General features: G+C 37.8%; 1 protein-coding gene across 2 annotated transcripts in view; it reads right to left on the reverse strand.

Annotated features, from left to right (window-relative positions):
* Positions 1 to 23,692, reverse strand: part of LOC139750420 (HMG box-containing protein 1-like) — a 37,423-nt gene that overhangs the window by 12,027 nt on the left and 1,704 nt on the right. The window contains exons 2-3 of one of the 2 annotated variants that reach the window (XM_071665198.1): positions 10,354 to 10,497; positions 2,922 to 3,058 (exon numbers count right to left, since the gene is read on the reverse strand). In XM_071665198.1, the coding sequence (XP_071521299.1) occupies positions 2,922 to 3,058; positions 10,354 to 10,482 (266 nt within the window). In that variant the 5' untranslated portion in view covers positions 10,483 to 10,497. Of the gene's footprint in view, positions 1 to 2,921; positions 3,129 to 10,353; positions 10,498 to 23,692 lie in introns of those variants that run through there. The other variant, XM_071665199.1, reaches the window with a different exon arrangement.

A 23,692-nucleotide genomic window follows, 5' to 3' on the forward strand; every position in this document is an offset into this window, starting at 1 on the left:
CAAAAACATTAATGATGCAGTTATAAAAATTCATACATACATATTCGCCATTTCCCGCATTAGCAAGGTAGTGTTAAGAACAGAGGACTGAGCCTTTGAAGAAATATCCTCACTTGGCCTCCTTCTCTGTTCCTTTTTTTGGAAACGTAAAAATATAAATATAAAAAACGAAAATATATAAAAATATGCCTCACAATAAACAGAAAATTCTGATGTGTGAATTATGGAGTCAACACATCTTCATTTCGTCTGCTGGATCTGCTGTTATCAGTGAAGAATGGAGATCAGACTATACCACTGCAACTTTTGCAAATCTTGTAAAATTTGTGAAGAGTAGCACAGGTAAAACTGATAAATTCTTAACCAAAAAAAAAAGTCTGAAAAAATCAAAGACACGACATGATAAACTTAAACATACACATACAGACACAGGAAGAATATACTGATGACCAACGGATGTGACCAGATGAAAGTGTGTTCAAGAGACACCATATATGAAGGCTGGGGGGTGGGGGTGGGGGTGGGGGGGAAAGAGCACCTATGCTTGCTCATCTGTTCCTTTTCTGTTTAAAAACCATAACTTTATCTTCTTCTTGGAAGCATGCATTAGTACATCCCAACCCTATGAAGAGTGACCATTCTAACCTCTCTAACTATATTCCTGTTGCTTTGACATCAATGTTCTAACATCTCTAGCTATAATCCTGTTACTTTGATACCTACTGTCTCCAAAGCACTTATGCTTGCTCATCTGTTCCTTTTCTGTTTAAAAACCATAACTTTATCTTCTTCTTGGAAGCACGCATTAGTACATCCCAACCCTATGAAGAGTGACCATTCTAACCTCTCTATCTATATTCCTGTTGCTTTGACATCAATGTTCTAACATCTCTAGCTATAATCCTGTTACTTTGATACCTACTGTCTCCAAAGCCTTTGATTCCTCCTCAACTCCCATATCCTCAGTCATCATAAATATCAGTCTTCTCTCTGATCACCACTATGACATCCATAGGGCAAGATCCACTGATAATATTTTTCCCTATCTTACTAATGTCTAATAAAGCTTTCACGGAATCCTATGAAGTTGCCCTTGATATATCCAAAGCTTTCGACTGGGCGTGGCATCTCCCCTTTTTTGGCTTCTCTCCCGTGCTTTGCTCCTTCATGCCTAGCTATTTCTCTGGCTGATCTTTCTCTGGTTGTTGATGTATCAGTCTATTCCCCTTTCTCCATCGAGAGCAGTGTCCCGCAGAGTTCTGTCCTGTATCCTAAATTTTCCTCCTTTAGATCAATGACTTCATTTCTTCTACAAATAATCAAAATGCACTCATATGCTGATGTCTCAACACTGCATTCCTCCATATCCTGCATACCTGCTCTTCTTATCTCCCTCTTTCTGCATCTCACTGTGACACAACTTACTCAATAAAGTCAAACTTGGATAGGATATCTCAGAGGGAAAGCCAAAATCTGGTGAAGTTTAATACCTCCAGGGCCCAGTTTATGCCCATCTCTTGATCATAAATTCCTTACAACTTTCTTCTCTCCTTTGATGGATCTGTAATTCCACCTCTGTGCTCAATTAATACACTAAGTATTACTGTAACATTCACACTATTCTGGAAACCCTACATTATGGAAATAGCTAAGTCTGCCTCTAAGAAACTGGAAGGCACACTCAGGTACTGAAATTTTTCTTTTCTTGTGAACAGTTGCTCTGTTTATATAAAGAAATGATCTATCCTTGTATTGAGTACTGATCTCACATTTAGGGTAGTTCTAGCCATGCGCCCTTATGTGAAAGAACTGAGTCAACAGCAGTCTGACTTATCAACCCTCAAGCCAACTTCAAAACTTAACCAACTTGCCCTATGCCACAATGTTGGTTCGCTTTTCCTCTTCTATAGGAATTACTTTGGTTTTTGCTTCTGAAAGCTGGCTGCTTGTGTGCCCCCGCCACTAACTGGATCACACAATACTTAGCTCAATGGGCATTACTAGATCATGTACTAACTGACCATCATACAATCGAGAGACTTAAAAGGAAAGCTGATGGAATACCTGATCACTTCTTAGGTAACGTGAATTTTTGTTACTGCATATGATATGACACGAATTACAAAGATGGGAAAAAGGTGGTAAAAGTAAGAGAGCTTAGAAAAGAGGCTTGTGTACCAAAATACTACAACAGACTGAATGACAAATAGCATATGGAGTGAGTAAATGAAACAAGGACTGGTAAAAGGTGTATGGTATTCAAGGAAACAGCACTTATGTACATGGGTGAGGTGTATGGTATTTGGAAGATGGGATGAGGGCTATGAAAAATGGTAATGAGTGGTGGGGTTAAGAAGTTAAGTTGCTAGTAAAAGAGAAACGAAGGGAATGCAAGTGAATGGGAGGTGCAAAAGAGAAAGAAGCAGGAAGTCAAAAAGTTGCTGGGCTGAATAGGCAAATGAGTGACGGGGTGAAAGACTATCAGCGATCTTTAGACAATAGGAGTTCTGCAGAGAAGTAATTATGTTATTACTATTTCTGACAGAGTGAGAAAGTCCTCAACGAGACTGTAATCTGTCCAGTCCAATGACGATGAGACTGCCTTGCTGAAGATGACCTCTCACTTGCTGTGGAACCACGATAAAAATAGTCCAGCAATATTCCAATCTCACTACTTGATGGTACACAAGATTGAAGGACATCAAAATGAAAGCAAATACTTGGTATCAAAGAGTGAATTTAGAGGATTTCTCAGTTAACATGAAAATTTTCATTCTAGGTTAAACATACAATTTAAAACAAAAAAGTTCAAACTGTGACTTTTCAACAAGAAAGAGAAATGTCTTTACACAATTTCAACTTCTGGTCCCCATTTAAGACCAATCAACTTATCGTATATAATGATTTGCAATGGGTCGCACCTCTTTCTGAGTGGCAGACTCTTCTGTGCAAGCGGTGATTTTGGGCTGGTAGTGGTGATGGCTGCAAACTCGGGAATCATAGCTTCTGGCTCCAAATTTCGCTTGCTTAGGTCCAGCGGGGGAGGCACTGGACGCATCTACGAAAGTCAAAAGTAACTTGATATGAGAGCCAGAAAATTTTCGAGTGTATCTGATGTAGTCAACAACCTGTTGGAAAGAGATGAGAATCATCCTGAATGGCCAAGATAACATAAAAGTGTCTCAGTATGTTGCTGTCTAATCTTTACCATTTACAGGTGTGATGGAACGTGGCAACCTAAAAGTGGAAGAGATTTTGCATGTATTAACATGCACACCGACACAAAAGAATAAAAAAGGAGACTGACAAGGATAAAACACTTTCATCATTCTTACTGGTATCATGTCTTATTTTCCTTATGTGAGAAAATACATACAACAAAAAAAAGCTCCTAAAACTTGAAATATCCCCAAATCTACACTAAATAATACAAATGATCATAAACCTTAAAAAAATCAAAAACTTGATTCATATTCAAACCATTCTGGGAGGTTTCATATATGAATCAAAGTAAAAACAACTATGCTGCATAACTTTCACTAATCACATACAGTGAGATAATGAGGAAGGAATTTAATCAAAAAATAATCTCGAAATGAAGATAAGCATGCAAAACATCAGTGTCTACACCAAAAAGCCTAACTTTCATGACAGAACAAGGGTGTCCATGCAAGACCATGTCCAAATATTATAATCAAAATAAATTTCAATACATATGAGCATTATACCAACAAATGTTATATCTAGAAATTCCCTTCAGCTTCAGGATGTTAACAGATACGCACAATTACTTGAAAAGGCTTTTTATATACTGAACGTGTTCCCCACCTTACAATAGAGGTAATTAATACTTGGAGAAACCTCCAACCATAGATCAAAGAACAAATATGACACATGAAATAACTGGGACTATATTTACAAAGTGAAACCAACAACATTCTTAAACATCATTTTGTTGACTAATTTATCAGCTGAAACTATTTTTCACGAAGATGAATAAAATGAAACAGAAAGGAAAAGCTTCTTTCACAGCTGTACATACCAAATACCCATAAGTCATGCCATTAAAGACTACTTTCATTACGTCAATTATCTCTCAATACTGATAGAAGGCAGGTTTATCATGAACTTATGAAACTGTCAGCGAATGCTGCACACTAATTTCCACCTAATGTAGAACCTAATATTTCATGTCTCTATGAGGCTGGTTTACCCTCCCTACTAAAAATTGTGAATTTATCAAAACCAAGGTACTTTCACAAATGCAAAGAAACAAGCCACCATAACATGATGCAGCTCACACCAGTGTCTTCAACTCTTGATTATATCAAATCATTGAATGTCACTAAAGCTGACAGTTTCTCCAAGTTGGAGGACCTGGAAAATAAAGGGGGAGGGCAAAATCTCCTACGTTTTCCCCAAAAACTATGATGTACCCAATTGTAGAGTTTTGGGGACAAGAAAGTTTTTTTCATAAGCAATTATGACTAAATTCCAGGCAGATGGGATTTGTAAGAAATCTAAGAAAAACATAAATTTACTGATGAAGAATTAGTGGGCTAAGAAAATTCATCTGGGATAAATATCAAAGTTTATTGAATAAAGGTTTTGGAAGAAATATAAAAATATTTTAAGCTTAAATTTTTTCTTACAGCATATCTAATCATACAGGTACAGTACAGCATAATTATATCGTTAATGTATACATTTTGCATTTGTGAACACATCATTATGAGCTGTTTAAATGTTTAAATCTGGTAACAATGACCCGATAAAATGATTCAACAGTGGATGGTTTCCTGTGAAATAAGAAGAGCTGCATTATAATTAAACTAAATCATATTTACATCTGTCCCAATAAAATTCTAGATTTATCACTTATAATACAATCCATTACTTAGCATAACTGAGATGTATAACCTAACATCAGACAAATCACTCAGGAACAATGCATAAATTGTGAAATCATAACTTTTAAATATCTATGTTATGCTTAACTTTACAATAATCTATATATTCATTCAAGAGTTTTACTGTATTCCCAATTAAAGAATCAAAATTTTTGAAATTCTTAAAAAAAGTTATTCCCTATCAAAGAGCACCCATCCATCTAAACTTCCCTGTGGACAATCAATAGCTAGCTGGGTAAGAAAAGATACAAAACTAAATCTTGACATGTTGGATAAGATAATTCAAGAGGAAGTTCACTGCCTTGTTTATACTTTACACCAAATTCTTAAATGGACTGGCATATATAGCTGTGTTGCTCCTATATCACTGACTGATTAAAGGATGCGTTTGATAAAGCGTATTACACAATTATTCTTTGTAAGATATATTCATGTAATAGGATGCTGGTCGCTTGTCCTCCCTTTAAACAGAATTTAACATCCGGTCACCAACAATGGGTAAAGCATCAGAATTACCTATCAGGCTGGATTACATCTTCTGTGAAGTGCTACAAGGCACTGAACTTTCAGTCTTGTTCTTTTGGTCATCAGAGTACAGACAAAAAAGAAAAATAAAATGTCTCATTCATGCCCTATGCAGACAAAAAGGAAAGTAAAATGAAAGAAAAAGAATAACAATAATAATAATAATAATAATAATAATAATAATAATAATAATAATAATAATTATCCCTGGGGATAGGGGAGAAAGAATACTTCCCACGTATATCCCTGCATGTCGTAGAAGGCGACTAAAAGGGAAGGGAGCAGGAGGCTGGAAATCCTCCCCTCTCATTTTTTTTTTCTTTTAATTTTCCAAAAGAAGGAACAGAGAAGGGGGCCAGGTGAGGACATTCCCTCAAAGGCCCAGTCCTCTGTTCTTAACGCTACCTCGCTAATGCGGGAAATGGCGAATAGTATGAAAGAAAAGAATAATAATAATAGTAATATACTTTTTCTAATATTTGATTGCTGTTTCCTGCTTTAGCAAAGTAGAACTAAGAATACACGAAGAAAGGCCACATCTGCTCAAATCCACTCTAGTGTAATGCACCAAAACTACAGCTCCCTATCCACATCCAGGTCACACAGACCTTTCTATGGTTCAGTCAACTGACAGCACCTCAACCCTAGAATACCCAATAATAATAGTAATAACTGGTTTATTGAACCTAGGAAGCCAATAGACTAAAAATATAGTTTAGATTTCAGAACAGAGAAGTTACAATAGTAACTAGTTCTCGTTATACAAGAGCTGCAGATCAAGGTAAGGATGGATACTACAATGCTTTCAACAAGCACACGAGCAAGGTAAATCTGAATGGTCAAAGTGACAGATATACAAGAAGTTTTACGGAGTAAATATCATGGGTCATACACAACGCACTTAGTGATTATACATTATGCACTTACAGATAATTAGTTGAACTTAAAAGTGATAAGTAATCTAATGCTGAGTTACAGTTTACTGTAGCTGACATACCACATAACTTAGCTAAGAGAAAACTAAGCTGTTTACTTTCTCAGCTATGCACATGTTCAAGGATTATGATGTTCACAATGGTAGCTGTAGAGCTGTTCTTATATCTGCCTGTTTGAGCTCTGATTAGTAAAAGTTGATTGTGGTGATGGTCAGCAGTCCATGATGGTGGGGGGTGATGGTGGATATGGTCTCAGTGACAGGGGTGTATCAGCAATTCATTGCCAAACTGTCAGTTGGGCTGCCGGCATTCATTCTGCATGCTCTTTTCTGCACCCTTTTCAGCTTCTCATATATTTGTAGACCTGCCTTTTAAAGGCAGAAATATCATACAGACGGAAGCAGCAAAAACATCAAAATATTCAACCCACATGTGACTGGTCTCCACACAGAAACTATGGGACACATGCAGAAAGCTCATGGAGGCAGTGGCCAAAATAAAACAAGCAGAACAGAGTGAGGGCTACAGCATCATATTAGACAGAAGATGGTTCAAGAGATGTAATGACAGGGAAGTTCAAAAGGTAGTTGGCTTCTGGTTTCATTCTGGCCTTCCATCACGGTGACTCCTGTTACTGCATGGTATCTTGCAATAAAAATGCTTTTGAAAATGTATTACTGTTTAAATTTACTATATCAATATGAATACTGACATATAAGTGGTTTAAAAGTAATAAAAGAGAACAGGCAGTGTGTAAGTGGTCAAAAATGATAAAAGAAAGATTCTGTATGGATTTTTAACATGTCAGTCTAAAAGGCAGGCAACAATATATATTTTTTCAAAATGCATCTTTTATTTTTTCAAAACCCATCTTATTTCTAGGTGTAGAAGAATATCCTTTCCAGAGTAGCCATCAAATAATCACTTTTTCAAATTGGTGTATTATAAATAATAATCTCAATACAATGACTGTGTACAGTCCTTCTTATCCCAGAGCATTCAGTGAAATTTCTGTTTCAGAAATTCTTGTGTGTACACTTGAATAACTTGTTTCTTATGACTCCATGACTTCCTGTCACCATGAAAATCCAAAAATCCCCCAGTCAGTCTCTTTATAATTGAATCCCCATAGCCAGAACCTTACCATCTTTAAGAATTGCTGAGCTTTACTGCTTCATATACATCCTGATTGCTCCTTCAATAGCCACTATTTATTCATTGTGGATCATGAAAATGCTTTTGAGGATTAAATGATATCAATGCCAAATGCACTTCTTTCCCACAGTTACTCTTCCCATTATGTATTGTCTGTATGGACCATCTTCCACAATTTCCAAAACAATAGGGCTATCTTTTATCAAGAGGGCCATTCCTATCCCTCCATTGCCTTCTCCTTCCCTCCTGACTTTCATGTACCCCTCATGTACCACATAGTCAAATGTGAGCATCACATGATCACTTTTCCACCTGGTGTATCATAAACAATATTCTCTATGTCCAAGTTAGTGTGAAGATAAAGTGTAACAATGATGGGGTTTCAATCTCTCTCAACCTTGTGTGTTCACTGACATGTTGGTTTAAGAAGTTTTCTTGCATACACACAAAAAATTTGCCTCCTCATGACCAACATGAAAATCCAAATTCCCCCAGTCTGTATCTTTATTACTGACATCTCACATTATCATTATAGAACAGATTGTTTTACTGCTTCATGTACCACCCTGACTGTTCCTTCATTGATACCACTGTATATTTGTTAAAATTCTCTGGAAGATTATGTAATAATCGACAACACTAAGCACTTCTTTCCTACAGTTACTCTTCTCATAACATACTGTCTTAATGGGCCATCTTCCAGCATGTCCTAACTCTTACAGTTATCTTTTATCAAAAGAGCCAATCCTCTGCCCCTTGCTTTCTTTCTCCTTCCTTACTATGACTCCAACTATATCAGGTGCACTTTCCCTTAAGCAGTCCTTTAATTCGAACTCTTTACCATAAACAACTAATCCATCAACATCTGTACATAATACGTTCAGTTGGACATTACCATCTACCACTCCTGATCTCTTGTAGTCTTGCAGATCTGCTCTGTCATCTTGCATCATTCATCACTACTTTCTTGTCTTTTGACAGCCTTCTTCGATCTGAATACCACAGTGAATCTCACCTCATCTCTAAAAATCTTAGCTTGCCTTAGTAACTCTTGACTAAATCACTCAAATTACTGGTTGTCCCCTTACATCTTCATTATGACCACTAATTCTTCCCCTTTCCTTATCAACAAAAATGTCTACCACAATTCAATATCCTCCAGTAATATGAGAATGAGCATTCCTTCTCTTTTTCCCCTTCCTGATTTCATCTGGTGCATAATCTTTTCCTATGATTTCCTATGTATGATTTAGTCACTTCTTCTATCTGCACAGCCTCTAAGACATCCAGATAACCATCTGACCTTATTTCCTTTTCAGTGAATTCACTTTCTTTCCTCTGATTACACATCTTCTAAATCCCCTCCACTAAAGTGACTCTTTCTTCATAGATACTGACTATATTTCTCAGATCCTTTAATCCATGAACCTAAATGTGATTCGAATATTTGCTGACAGACAGTTGGTCTCTTTAACTATTCTCCTAAAGCAGGATCTCTGGTGAGAGGCTAGAGAACTATGTTGACACCCACGTCTGTATGTGATTACCACTTGTGTGCTATGGGGAGAGAGTTTTATGCTACAGTCTCATCAAGGGTGTAGCTCCACAAAAGTCCATCTTATTCCTGCTCCTGCAAGGAGTGCATACTTAAAGCTACAGGACCCCTATGATAGGGGTTCTCGGTTTGTATAATATAATATAATAATAACTGCAGTAATAATAATCCTTCATTCTTGTTTGCCTTTACCTATGTAGCAAGGTAGCTCAATAAACAGATGAAGAATGGCTCCATTTGCTCTCATACACTCTCTAGCTGTCATGCTTATTGAACCAACACCAGATCCCAAATCCACAGCCAAGCCCCATAGACCCTTCCATGGTCTCTCCTGACTGCTCCATATGCCATGGATAAGCCCTATGAAATCATGATGCCACCTGTATACCAAATTGCTCCAAAACCCTTACATGCCTGACACCCTCCTATATATTCAAGCCCTAATTATTCATAGGACATTTTACACTTTCCAACTACCTTTAACACAGTCTTCCCCTTCTTGCTCTCTCCACTTCTGACATATATACCCCTTTGGAGGGGTATAACAATTAAAACAATAACATCAAAACAAGAACAACACTGAAAATAATACACACACACACACACACATATATATATATATATATCTTTTTTCTTTTAAATCATTCGCCATTTCCCGCGTTAGAGAGGTAGCGCTAAGAACAGAGGACTGGGCCTTTTTTGGAATATCCTCACCTGGCCCCCTCTGTTCCTTCTTTTGGAAAATTTAAAAAAAAAAGGAGAGGGGAGGATTTCCAGCCCCCGCTCCCTCCCCTTTTAGTCGCCTTCTACGACACGCAGGGAATACGTGGGAAGTATTCTTAATCCCCTATATACATATATATATATATATATATATATATATATATATATATATATATATATATATATATATATATATATATATGCTACCTCGCAAACGCGGGAGACAGCGACAAAGTATAAAAAAAAAAAAAAAATATATATATATATATATATATATATATATTTTTTTTTTTTAATTTTCCAAAAGAAGGAACAGAGAAGAGGGCCAGGTGAGGATATTCCCTCAAAGGCCCAGTCTTCTGTTCTTAACGCTACCTCGCTATTGCGGGAAATAGCGAATAGTATGAAAAAAAAAAATATATATATATATATATATATATATTATCCCTGGGGATAAATCAAACTGGATTAATGTACCAGAACTTAAAATATCAAACGCACCATTACTGGCAGGGGCTGAGGTAAATGGGTCTAATAAAAAACTTCTTACCTTGCGTTTAAAACTCAGATCACGAGGCTCCTCAGGAGATGGAGAATGTGATGACTGATGGAGGTCTGAGCCCATACTGCCCATTAGATCAGGAGACATGCGCTCTTCCTCTGCCATGTTGAGGTTCATTGTGTTACACACGTACTAAAGAGACAGAAATTTTGGTGATAATTTACATAAACACAAATTCATTGCTGCAATACTATATCCTTTACATAAAATAAAGACAGTCAATATTATATTCAGTATCATATGATGTAAGACTAATATATAACTGGATGTAAACAATCACATTAATATATACTTGGATGTAAACAATCACATGACTGTGGCAAGTTTAAAGAAAAAAGTACTTAAGACATGGTACTATATAATGTAGAGTACTTTAAACAAAAAATTTCTTCCCTCCTTCATCCCATGCAGAGATGAGACACTTTCCTCTTTCAAAAGTATTTCCTTTAATGGGAATCAAACTTTTGTGATGAATGTAAAGGTACAAAAGAAAGATATCCTACAACAGTTATCATGGTGTCTAAATGTTATTCCTCTTACTAAACCCTCCAAGCCAGGCAGATGCAGGTGGAGTCTTGTTATGCATACAGGCATACATACACATACTTTTTTCAAAAATGATCGGCATTTCCCACGTTAGTGCCAAGACAAGACAAAGAAAGATAGCATCCACTCACATCCATTCTCTAGCTCTCATGTGCAATGCAATAAAAACATAGCTCCCTGTCCACAACCAGGCCCCACAAACTTTCTCAGGGTATATCCCAAATGCTTCACATGCCCTGAATCAGCCCACAGACAGAGTGTTGACCCAGGGAAATCACATCATTTCAATTCACTCCATAGTCTTCCACATTATCTCGTCTATGCCTTTCATCACTCCTGCATGTTCAGGTCCCAACTGCTCAAAATCTTTTTCATCCCATCCTTCCATCTCCAATTTGGTCTTCCTGTTCTTCTTGTTTCCTCCAAGAGAGTGGGTAGTGAAAAAATGAATGAGACAGAATAAGAGAACAGAATGAAAATACGAAGAAGAAACAACATACAATCTGAGTCCAAACTCCTCTGCAATGCCACAGAAGAGTTCACTTCTGTTAAGGTGCAAGCTCATGTCATTAATAACCTGAGAACAGTCTCAAGATTTCTGTAAACATTCTCAGGAACTTTCAAGTTAATATTACAAACTCACCATCCACATGATCAGGGATGTGGTAGCTATCTTCTTAAGCCTATGAACATTCCTATGCTACAGTTGGAGGAATTACATGATGCGAAAATAGAGTAGACTTGCCAGGTTTTATGATCAGGTACAAGTATGTACAAAATGATGACCATACACAATCCTTTAGCTACATTAATTTCCTCTAAGGTGAAAAGCAAAAGCATTTTCTCCTGACTGAGTTGAAAGAGATATCTCCAGAAAAGTTTTAAGGGAATATCAAACCTCTCATCAGGAGAAATAAGATTCTAGTGGAGACCCAATGGCTTTCATTAATAAGTACATAAATAAATATGCAGATCGAGAAATGAAACTTCCTCAAGGATGTTTACCTAATAAGACCAAACTAATAAAACAAAGACTATGTGAAGGACTTCCAATCGAAGTTTAAAAGATGAGAGATTTTCAAGCTGATGAAATCCTCTTGAAAAAGTTTTTAGTGATGTTGGAATATGAGAGAGATCTTTGGAGGGAGAAATGAAAAATTTTGTGATTAGAGGTTTGATTTGCTACTTGAGCATGGTGAATGCACCTCCTGTATGTCACTGGATGGGAGCATTAAGCTGGAAATCCTCCCTTCCTATATTAGCTTCCAAAAGGAACAGAGGAGCCAACAGAGAATTTTTTTCCCTCAAAAGCTCATCTATATTTTCCTCATGCTACCCAGCTCAATATAAGATAATATAGAAAAGAATTGCTAATCAATGAACATGTACTTAGTAGGACACCTATGGCTTGAAACTGGAAACAAGGGACTTTTACATTGAACAATTTCACTTATCCTATCCAGCTTGCCCAAGTCATGTATATATGATTGATGATTGTATGAAAAGCTTGCAATGTCAAAACTCCTAATCAATCATTGACCAAATTAGTACAGCTACCTCTGTATCTGATTTGTTCAGTATCAATAAAGTTTCATGAGGAGCCAGGACACAAGAAGTGAACCCTATTGCTAAAAAGAGGCACAGCACTACTTGTTTATGTTGTTAAGTCACTGAAAGTAAAGAAGTTCCTTGTAAGACCACAGTCACCTTGAAACAGAGAGCAGCAATCTGTGAATATAAATGTACTGAGTCCACAGCCATTTAATGCTACCCTAGTAAAATTTTCCAGTAAACTAAGACCCAGTGATAATGTTGCACATCCTGATCCCACACATATCTCAGAAAAAAAAAAAAAAAAAAAGACTTGAAAAGTTGCTGGATCAGTGTGACAGGAAACATCTTAGTGAGCATTAAAAAACTGAGTTGAGTGAACTGTTGATGTCAATGTGTGAACATCATCATTCTGAGAATTATAAAGTAGTTGGAGTTATTGTTTCAATTATTTGAGGACAATGGAGTGGAAATGAATGTGTGCACATGTGATTTTCATCAAATGAAAAGTTATATTTCTAGGTCATACAATGTTGCAATATGGATGTCAGCCTGACCCTGAAAATGTAGAAGCTGATAAGAACATGAAACCATCCACCAATGTTAATGAAGTCACAAAATTCCTAATAAAGGTAGATTTCTCCAACACTGCTACCTCACTAACTGATATTATCCAGCTAGAATGGACAGAGAATTGTCAGTAACCCTTTAAACAGTTACAGCATGACTGTCAATACACCTTGGAACAGTTAAAACATAATTGTCAATCAGCCTTTGAACACCTTAAACATAACGGTCCATAAGCCTTTTAAAAGTTATAACATAATTGTCAAAAAGCCTTTGAAATGTTAAAACAATTGTCAATAAGCCTTCGAACAGTTAAATTATAATTGCCAATAAAGCTTTTAAAAGTTAAGATATAACTGTCAATAAGTCTTGAACAGTTAAAGCATAATTGGCAATAAGCCTTTGAACAGTTAAAGCATAATTCAGTCGAATATCCTGCATTAATGAAAACAGGCATGACCTTTATACCACACACTAATGCAACTGCAAATCTTGTAAGAGCAGCATCAATGAAGACATCAAATGACAACTTTAAAACCAATTAAATACTTCTGTAAAAAGATAAAGCCACACGAGACCCACTTTTCCTCCACAGACAGGGAACTTTACCGATTGTTTAAGCAAGCAAGCACCATCATCACTTCTTGTGAAAATAAGTATGGAGAGAGTAAACTCACCTTGCATGAACAGATGTAACTTAGGGATATGAGAGTACAATGTTGTCACAGAATACAAAATGGAAAAGATCAATGTAGATGCTGATCAACTAATAGGACAAATAAGAGCATTACTTTGGTTAGTATCTAAGCAAGAATTAGGTATGTCCAAAGAATTCATTGCATTGCAGAAGAATGAAAGATGAAGCATTTCAATTTCAAAATTTTCTGAACAGCAGCAGCCCTTCCCCACACATAGGTACCCCAGAGATATACTGAACCAGTTTATGTTACAGGATGGAATATTACACCTACTAGCTGAGAGGAAGATTAAAAATTTTCAATATCTCCTTGTAGTTCAACAAGAATTGCAGTGAAGCTTAAGATCAGCCCTGATCAGGTCAGGTCATTAAGGTAGGAAAAAATCCTTTAGCCTAATCGTAGAAGATATATGCTTTATTACATAACTGACTGTGTAGGATGCCAACAATTAGAAGGTACCCAAAGCCTGCAGCAACAATGGCATAAGCTACCTCCAGTAACTCAATCTCAAGCAAAAATATCACTATCACTGATGAGTAATGGAATTCAGGGTTATCATTATGTGCTGAGAATCCTAGATGATTACAGATATGTAAATGTTTACACATGAAGGACTAAGAGTGCAGAAGTCAGTACTTTCACCATTATCTGTGAGATTTTAGTTTATTTACAAACAATAGTAACGAGTATACGGCCCAACACTAGAAATTTACGTGCACAATTCAATGTTATGAAGTTTTATACATCTTATCATTCTCAAGAAAATAGTTTATCTGAGCACATGCAGAAATCAATGGAAGCTGTGTTATGCACTTTGCATAATGAAAATCCCTTGAGGTCACTAAAATATATAAAAGAGATGCAACGACTACTGAACAGTGCCATAGATACATCACTAAGTGAACAACAGCAATTTGTGTCTTTTCAAGATATGAAGTCAGTAAAACTGGTAAGAAAATCTGAAAATTACCCATGATACCATTCAACAAACTACTCTACAATTAGCAAGGAGCTACTATATAAGGCAAGACTAATACGAAGTGAAACAGCTGTGATAAAAGCGAACTATTTGGGTAAGGAAGGAGCTTCCTATTCCTAGAACTAGCAGGGCACTAAATGTTATGGAAGTGTTTGATAAGGGTTCACATATAGCCTTTTGACCTTGCCTGGTAAGAAAAAATATGTAAGAAAAAATATGAACAAAGCAGGACAAAATATCAAGGATAGCTCTGATGACTGTAAGAACCCAATGAAAAGACAGTTAGTTCTAAAATGCCAGAGGTCTGGTGGACATACAAACCATATTCGTAAGTTGATATATTGCATACAAACAATTTCTTCAACCTACAACATACCATGACTGAAAAGAACTCAAGTAAGTCTTGTGCTTCTAATAAGAGAAGTAGCAATGTCAGCATTCTCAGGAAGTTTGATGCTTGTCAATATAGTGTTATCACTAAACCCCTTGTTTGTCCCTATATGTTCAAGTGTCATTCCTACATGATCATTGTGGTATTCTAAATTACTTTTTTACGTAAGTACAAGTCTGTTGAGTATACCTGGTAAACTGTATAAGAGAAAAGTGACTGAGAGGGTAATGGCACATGCAAAGGATCAGATTTGGGAGGTGCAATGAGGGTTCAGATGAGGCAGAGGAAGTGTGGACCAGGTGTTTCCTTTGAAAAATAACTGGAGGAAAAGAGGAATCTGGATGTGGCATCTGTGGGTCTGAAGAAAGCATATGACAGGGTTGAACGAGATGTCAGTTGGAAGGATGCTATGAATAAATGACACGAAGACAAGCTACTAAATGCAGTGAGACTCCGTTGGCAGAGGAAAGATGTGTGTGTGTGAGTCAAGATTAGGGGTAAGTGGTTCCAAGTGAAGGTGGGTCCATGTCAGGTGAGTGTGATGTCACTATGGTTTTTTTTAAAGCTGTTTATGGATGGGGTGGAGAGGGAGGTAAAGGAAAGAAAGGTCTTGAAAAGAAGGGCAAGTGCATATCATGCTGGGCTAGAAAAACCCAGGAGGTGAGCCAGTTGTGGTTTGCTAGTGGAAGACTTGAGAGAGAAACTGCAGAAGCTGGTGTCTGAGTTCGGAAGAGTGTGTGAGGGAAGGACTTTGAGTTAATGTGTATAAAAGTAAGGTTGCAAGGTTGAGCAAGTTGGAGAGATAGGCTAATTTGAGTGAGCTCAACCTGGGAGAACTTGGCAGAAGTTGAGCGTTTGAGTTACTAAGGAGAGGTTATGGCAATGGACAGAAATACGAAAGCCGAAGTAATCCACAACATGGGTGTGGGGGCAAATGTCCTGGGTGCATTAAGCTGTGGAAAGAGAGTTAAGGGCAAAGGTATGTCTAATGGTGTAGTACTCCTTAGGATGCAGTATGAATGAAAGCCTTGGGTTATAAATGCAAAAGAAGATAATGGAGGTGTTAGAAATGAAATGCCTGGGCAAAATACGTGGTGTGATGATGGTTGATTGTGAATAGAAAGTGAGTCAGAGAGAGGTGTGGCAGTGAGCAGGGTATGACTGGATACAGAAAGAGGATGAGTGACGAGAGACTGACTAGAGGGTACATGTATCAGAAACGAAAGATGGGGATCAAGGAGAGGGAAGGATGGAGTGAAAAAGACTTAGAGTTATTGGAGACTGAGCATGCAGGAGGAGAGGTATGCATGGGAAAGGGAATTGTTGTGATGGTATACTGTCAGTAGACTGAACCAGAGCATATTAAATGGTCTGAGGAAATCACAAAAAGGTCTGAGGGGCTTATCTGTGGATATTGAGCTCTGGTTTCAGTGCATTATACTAGACAGCTTGGGATTGGATGAGAGCAAATGAGGCTGTTCTTCATCTATTCCTAGTGCTAGATCATTAACATATGAAATAGCAAACAAGTATGAAATTAGCAAGACTAATAATCCAAGTGCAATTATCAGCTCACTACAATAACATATAGGATACTTTAGTGCAAGAAATGAGTGGATACTGTTTTTCATGATTCTATTAATGCATTTGAAAATGTACACAACAAATTCTACAAGGGAAAGCAATAAAACAAAACAAAGGTAAGTTCTTAAGCTTAAAAAAAGAAATTCATGATATGGGAAGTAGCAAACTCTGTAGGGAATAGAGTTGCCTCAATTCTTATTACATTAATGATACCAGACATCAACATAGAAGTAAAAGAAAGTATACTCAGGTGCTTCACTGATGTCATCTGAGTTAACAGGAGTATCTAAAGCTTATTCAAAAAGAAACACAAAGACAATCTATGACTGAACAGGTGTGAATCTGAAGGAATTCAATGATCATTTGAGCAAATAAGTCATGGTCCATCTGGAAATGTGATACACAGTGAAACATAAGGGAAGCTCTAGGAGTCATCATAAAATATAAACTAGAATTCAAAACACAAACTGAGAGAAATAACAATCAAGCCAAGTAATAAGTAGTATGATAATGGGAACCTTTCACTACAAAGGCAGACGACTGTGTGAAAATTTTTGATGTGCACACAAGGGGTAAAATTGAATACTGCTTATCATGTACTCATCAACCAAACTGAAATTAACAAACTGAGGAAGAATTTAGAAGCATTTCATGACCAAGATCAAGGGACAGAGCAGATGAGATACCATAAGAGGCCATTAGAACTTGAACTTAAGGCCTAGAAAGAACAAGAATGACACACATGATACCCATTCAACGTATTCAACCACCAAATAAGGAAGAAAGAAAATGATGAAGTCTGAAAGAATACCATGGAAGCAGGAGACCAAAATCAGAGGTGGAAGGATGGCGTGAACAAGATTTTGAGCAATCGGGGCCTGAACATAAAGGAAGGGGAAAGGCATGCAAGAAATAGAGTGAATTGGAACAGTGTGGTATACCGGGGTCAACATGCTGTCAATGGATTGAACCAGGGCATGTGGGCTATAGATAGAGTTGTGTGGAGGAGGGTGGATGCGTTGGAAATGAGATGTTTGAGGACAATATGTGGTGTGAGGTGGTTTGATCGAGTAAGTAATGAAAGGATACGAGAGATGTGTGGTAATAAAAAGAGTGTGGTTGAGAGAGCAGAGGAGGGTGTTTCGAAATGGTTTGGTCACATGGAGAGAATGAGTGAGGAAAGATTGACGAAGAGGATGTATGTGTCGGAGGTGGAGGGAACGAGGAGAAGTGGGAGACCAAATTGGAGGTAGAAGGATGGAGTGAAAAAGATTTTGAGTGAGCGGGGCCTGAACATGCAGGAGGGTGAAAGGCGTGCAAGGAATAGAGTGAATTGGAACGATGTGGTATACCGGGGTCGACATGCTGTCAATGGATTGAACCAGGGCATGTGAAGCGTCTGGGGTAAACCATGGAAAGTTTTGTGGGGCCTAGATGTGGAAAGGTTGCTGTGGTTTCGGTGCATTATACATGACAGCTAGAGACTGAGTGTGAACAAATGTGACCTGTGTTGTCTTTTTCTAGCACTACCTCATGTGCATGCGGGGGGAGGGAGTTGTCATTTCATGTGTGGCAGATAAGGGAGAAAGAATACTTCCCACGTATTCCCTGCCTGTCGCAGATGGCGACTAAAAGGGAAGGGAGCGGGGGGCTGAAATTCTTCTCCTCTCAATTCTAATTTTCCAAAAGAGGGAACAGAGAAAGGGGCCAAGTGAGGATATTCCCTCAAAGGCTCAGTCCTCTGTTCCTCACTAATGCAGGAAATGGCGAATAGTATGGAAAAAAAAAAAAATGTATGTGAGAAATACTTAGAAAAGCAAATGGATTTGTATGTAGCATTTATGGATCTGGAGAAGGCATATGATAGAGTTGATAGAGATGCTCTGTGGAAGGTATTAAGAATATATGGTGTGGGAGGCAAGTTGTTAGAAGCAGTGAAAAGTTTTTATCGAGGATGTAAGGCATGTGTACGTGTAGGAAGAGAGGAAAGTGATTGGTTCTCAGTGAATGTAGGTTTGCGGCAGGGGTGTGTGATGTCTCCATGGTTGTTTAATTTGTTTATGGATGGGGTTGTTAGGGAGGTAAATGCAAGAGTTTTGGAAAGAGGGGCAAGTATGAAGTCTGTTGGGGATGAGAGAGCTTGGGAAGTGAGTCAGTTGTTGTTCGCTGATGATACAGCGCTGGTGGCTGATTCATGTGAGAAACTGCAGAAGCTGGTGACTGAGTTTGGTAAAGTGTGTGAAAGAAGAAAGTTAAGAGTAAATGTGAATAAGAGCAAGGTTATTAGGTACAGTAGGGTTGAGGGTCAAGTCAAGTGGGAGGTGAGTTTGAATGGAGAAAAACTGGAGGAAGTGAAGTGTTTTAGATATCTGGGAGTGGATCTGGCAGCGGATGGAACCATGGAAGCGGAAGTGGATCATAGGGTGGGGGAGGGGGCGAAAATTCTGGGAGCCTTGAAGAATGTGTGGAAGTCGAGAACATTATCTCGGAAAGCAAAAATGGGTATGTTTGAAGGAATAGTGGTTCCAACAATGTTGTATGGTTGCGAGGCGTGGGCTATGGATAGAGTTGTGCGCAGGAGGATGGATGTGCTGGAAATGAGATGTTTGAGGACAATGTGTGGTGTGAGGTGGTTTGATCGAGTAAGTAACGTAAGGGTAAGAGAGATGTGTGGAAATAAAAAGAGCGTGGTTGAGAGAGCAGAAGAGGGCGTTTTGAAATGGTTTGGGCACATGGAGAGAATGAGTGAGGAAAGATTGACCAAGAGGATATATGTGTCGGAGGTGGAGGGAACGAGGAGAAGAGGGAGACCAAATTGGAGGTGGAAAGATGGAGTGAAAAAGATTTTGTGAGATCGGGGCCTGAACATGCAGGAGGGTGAAAGGAGGGCAAGGAATAGAGTGAATTGGAGTGATGTGGTATACCGGGGTTGACGTGCTGTCAGTGGATTGAATCAGGGCATGTGAAGCGTCTGGGGTAAACCATGGAAAGCTGTGTAGGTATGTATAGTTGCGTGTGTGGATGTATGTATATACATGTGTATGGGGGTGGGTTGGGCCATTTCTTTCGTCTGTTTCCTTGCGCTACCTCGCAAACGCGGGAGACAGCGGCAAAAAAAAAAAAAAAAAAAAAAATATATATATATATATATATATATATATATATATATATGAATTATGTACATGTGTATATATGTATATGTCTGTGTGTGTATATATATGTATACGTTGAGATGTATAGGTATGTATATCTGCGTGTGTGGATGTGTATGTATATACATGTGTATGTGGGTGGGTTAGGCCATTCTTTTGTCTGTTTCCTTGCGCTACCTCACTAACGCGGGAGACAGCGACAAAGCAAAATAAATAAATATATTTCTTCATATATATTTGCCATTTCCTGTGTTAGCAAGGTAACGTTAAGAACAAAGAACTGAGCCTGAGAGGGAATATCCTCACTTGGCTCCCTTCTGTCCCTTCTTTAGGAAAATTTAAAATGAGAGGGGAGGATTTCCAGGAACAGGTGTGATGTCTCATGGTTGTTTAATTTGTTTATGGATGGGGTGGTTTGGGAGGTAAATGCAAGAATTTTGGAGAGCAAGGTGAGTATGCAGTCTGTTGGGGATGAGAAGGCCTGAGAAATAAATCAGTTGTTGTTTGCCGATGATACAGCACTGGTGACTGATTTGAGTGAGAAACTGCAGAAGTTGGTGACTGAGTTTGGAAAAGTGTGTGTGAAAGGAGAAAATTGAGAGTAACTGTGAAGAATAGCAAAGTTATTAAGTTCACCATGGTTGAGAGAAAAGTTAGCTGGGATGAGAGCTTGAAAGGGGAAAAATTGGAGGAAATGAAGTGCTTTAGATATCTAGGAGTGGACTTAGCAGCAAATGGAACCAAGGAAGTGGAAGCGAGCCACAGGGTGGGGGAGGGAGTGAAGGTCCTAGGAGCTATGAAGAATGTATGGAGAGAACATTATCTCGGAGCAAAAAGGGGAATGCTTGAAGGAAAAGCAGTTCTAACAATATCATATGGTTGGGAGACATGGGCTATAGATAGGGTTGTATGGAGGAGGGTGGATGTTTTGGATTTGAAATACTTGAGAAAAATATGTAGTGTGAAGTGGTTTGATCAAGTAAGTAATGAAAGGGTAAGAGAGATGTGTGGTAATAATAAGACTGTGGTTGATACAGCTGAAGAGGTTGAAAAGGTTTGGACATATGGAGAGAATGAGTTAGGAAAGGTTGACAAAGAGAATATATGTATCAGAGGTGGAGGGAACAAGGTGAAGCAGAAAACCAAATTGGAGGTGGAAGGATGGATTGAAAAAGATTTTGAAAGATCGGGGCCTGAATATACTGGAAGGTGAGAGGCGTGCAAGGAATAGAGTGAATTGGAACAATGAGGCATACTGAGGTGGATGTGCTGTCAATGGACTGAAACAGGGCATGTGAAGCATCTGGGGTAAACCGTGGAAAGGTCTTTCTCCATCTGTTTCCTGACACTCCCTCGCTGATGCAGAAGATGGCGGTCAAGTATAACAATAATAATAAAATAATAATAATAATAATAATATATTACTATCATTATTTTCTTTAAGCTGACATGGCACAGGTAACTGAGGCTCTAATCAAGGCCATCTCATTATATCTATATATATATACATAGATATTATCCCTAGGGGATAGGTGAGAAATAATACTTCCCACGTATTCCATGCGTTTCGTATAAGGCGACTAAAAGGGGAGGGAGCGGGGGGGCTAGAAATCCTCCCCTCCCGTTCTACTTTTTCCAAAAGAAGGAACAGAGAAGGGGGCCAAGTGAGGATATTCCCTCAAAGGTTCAGTCCTCTGTTCTTAACGCTACCTTGCTAACGTGGGAAATAGCAAATATGTACGAAAAAATTCATATATGTATATGTGCGTGTACACACACACACACACACACACACATATATATATAGGTATGTATAGGTGCGTGTGTGGACGTGTACGTATATACAATGTGGGTGGGTTGGGCCATTCTTTCGTCTGTTTCCTTGCGCTACCTCGCTAACACGGGAGACAGCGACAAAGTATAACAATAATAATAATAATGAAATATATATATATATATATATATATATATATATATTTTTTTTTTCATACTATTCGCCATTTCCCACGTTAGCGAGGTAGCGTTAAGAACAGAGGACTGGGCCTTAGAGGGAATATATATTCTTTCGTCTGTTTCCTTGCGCTACCTCGCTAACACGGAAGACAGCGACAAAGTATAACAATAATAATAATAAATATATGTAATATATATATATATATATATATATATATATATATATATATATATATATATATATATATATATATATTTTTTTTCATACTATTCGCTATTTCCCACGTTAGTGAGGTAGCGTTAAGAACAGAGGACTGGGCCTTAAAGGGAATATATATATATATATATATATATATATATTTTTTTAATTTTCCAAAGGAAGGAACAGAGAAGGGGGCCAGGTGAGGATATTCCCTCAATGGCCCAGTTCTCTGTTCTTAACGCTACCTCACTAACGCGGGAAATGGCGAATAGTTTGAAAAAAAAAAAAAAAATATACATATGGGTCTCTCTTTGTCTGTTTCCTGGCATTACCTCACTGAAGTGGGAAACGGCAATCAAGTATAAAGGCAAGCAAGTATGAATATGTACATGTGTATGTATATATCTGTATATGTGCATATATAAGTGTATATGAGTGGATGGGCCATTCTTCGTCTGTTTCCTGGCACTCCCATGCTGACATGGGACACAGCAATTATGTATCATAAATAAATAAATATATATACATATATATATATATATATATATATATATATATATATATATATATATATATATAATACATCAGACAAAAATTCATGAGGTCCCTGAAAGAAAGCTTCAGATTAATCAATCTACCATTATAACAGAAGAAACGAGACAGGCATGGAGCAACTACAGAAATATCTAAAAGAAAATTTGCTTTATGGTTCAAAGCAGTCCCAGGAGAACCTAGGATGAATACTAGTAATAATGTAACAAATATGAAGGTAGAATGATACAGTCCTGAAATTATCCATAGAGCAAGACATGTGGTGAGTACTATGCACTACCCTTGCTTGCTGACAAAATCTTGTCATAGTAATCCCCATTTTGACATGAAGATCCTCTTAGCCAGCTTTCCCTGCTCATTCTCTCCATATGTCTGAGCCATTTCAGCACATCCTGGTCAGCTCTCAGTCCCAGTGTGTTTACAACCAAACTTCCCCCTTATGGTATTAACTCATACTGTGCATCATTAACCTGTTTACAATACACATTGTCCTTTGAGATTTCATTTCCAACACATCCACTCCTTCCTTTGCTTTTGTGTTCAAAGACAAAGACCCAAATCCACACAACACAATCATAAACTCAAACATACCCAGCTCAGCCTTAACAGACAGTGACATCTTCTACTCCATTATGCATCCATGACCTTAGCTCCCTCTTCCACCCTAGGATTCACATCAGCCCTCATGGTCATTCTGCTGCTACAGCCAATTCCAGGTATCCAATGCCCTCCAATTCAAAAAAGGTCCTCCCCATTCAAACCATCTTGTCTCAATTTCTCTTGTACCTCATTAACTGTTTTATTCATACTCACTCTGAACTTGTACATAATGACACATATAAATAATGAAATACTGTTTAACATAGTGATATCAAATTTCACACTGCAAACTGTTGCATGCCAGGTTTATAAAAAGTTTTCACATCTGTGAAATTAGGCTTAATATGACATTCAGTAATGCTTACATTGAAACCTAACCTGAAATGCATGACTAGCACACTCCTTTCTCATTCTGTAACTGGGTATGAAGAAAAGTACTGGTTTGGTAAACTGAATGTCAGCAAACGGGTTAGAACATGCATTTTGTAATTCACATACTGAAGATCTGAAACTTTCATAAGAACTGATTTCAAACTACAATATTTCAGTTTG

Source organism: Panulirus ornatus, chromosome 9, assembly GCF_036320965.1.
Source record: "Panulirus ornatus isolate Po-2019 chromosome 9, ASM3632096v1, whole genome shotgun sequence".
In the NCBI taxonomy this organism is placed as follows: Eukaryota; Metazoa; Arthropoda; class Malacostraca; order Decapoda; family Palinuridae; genus Panulirus; species Panulirus ornatus.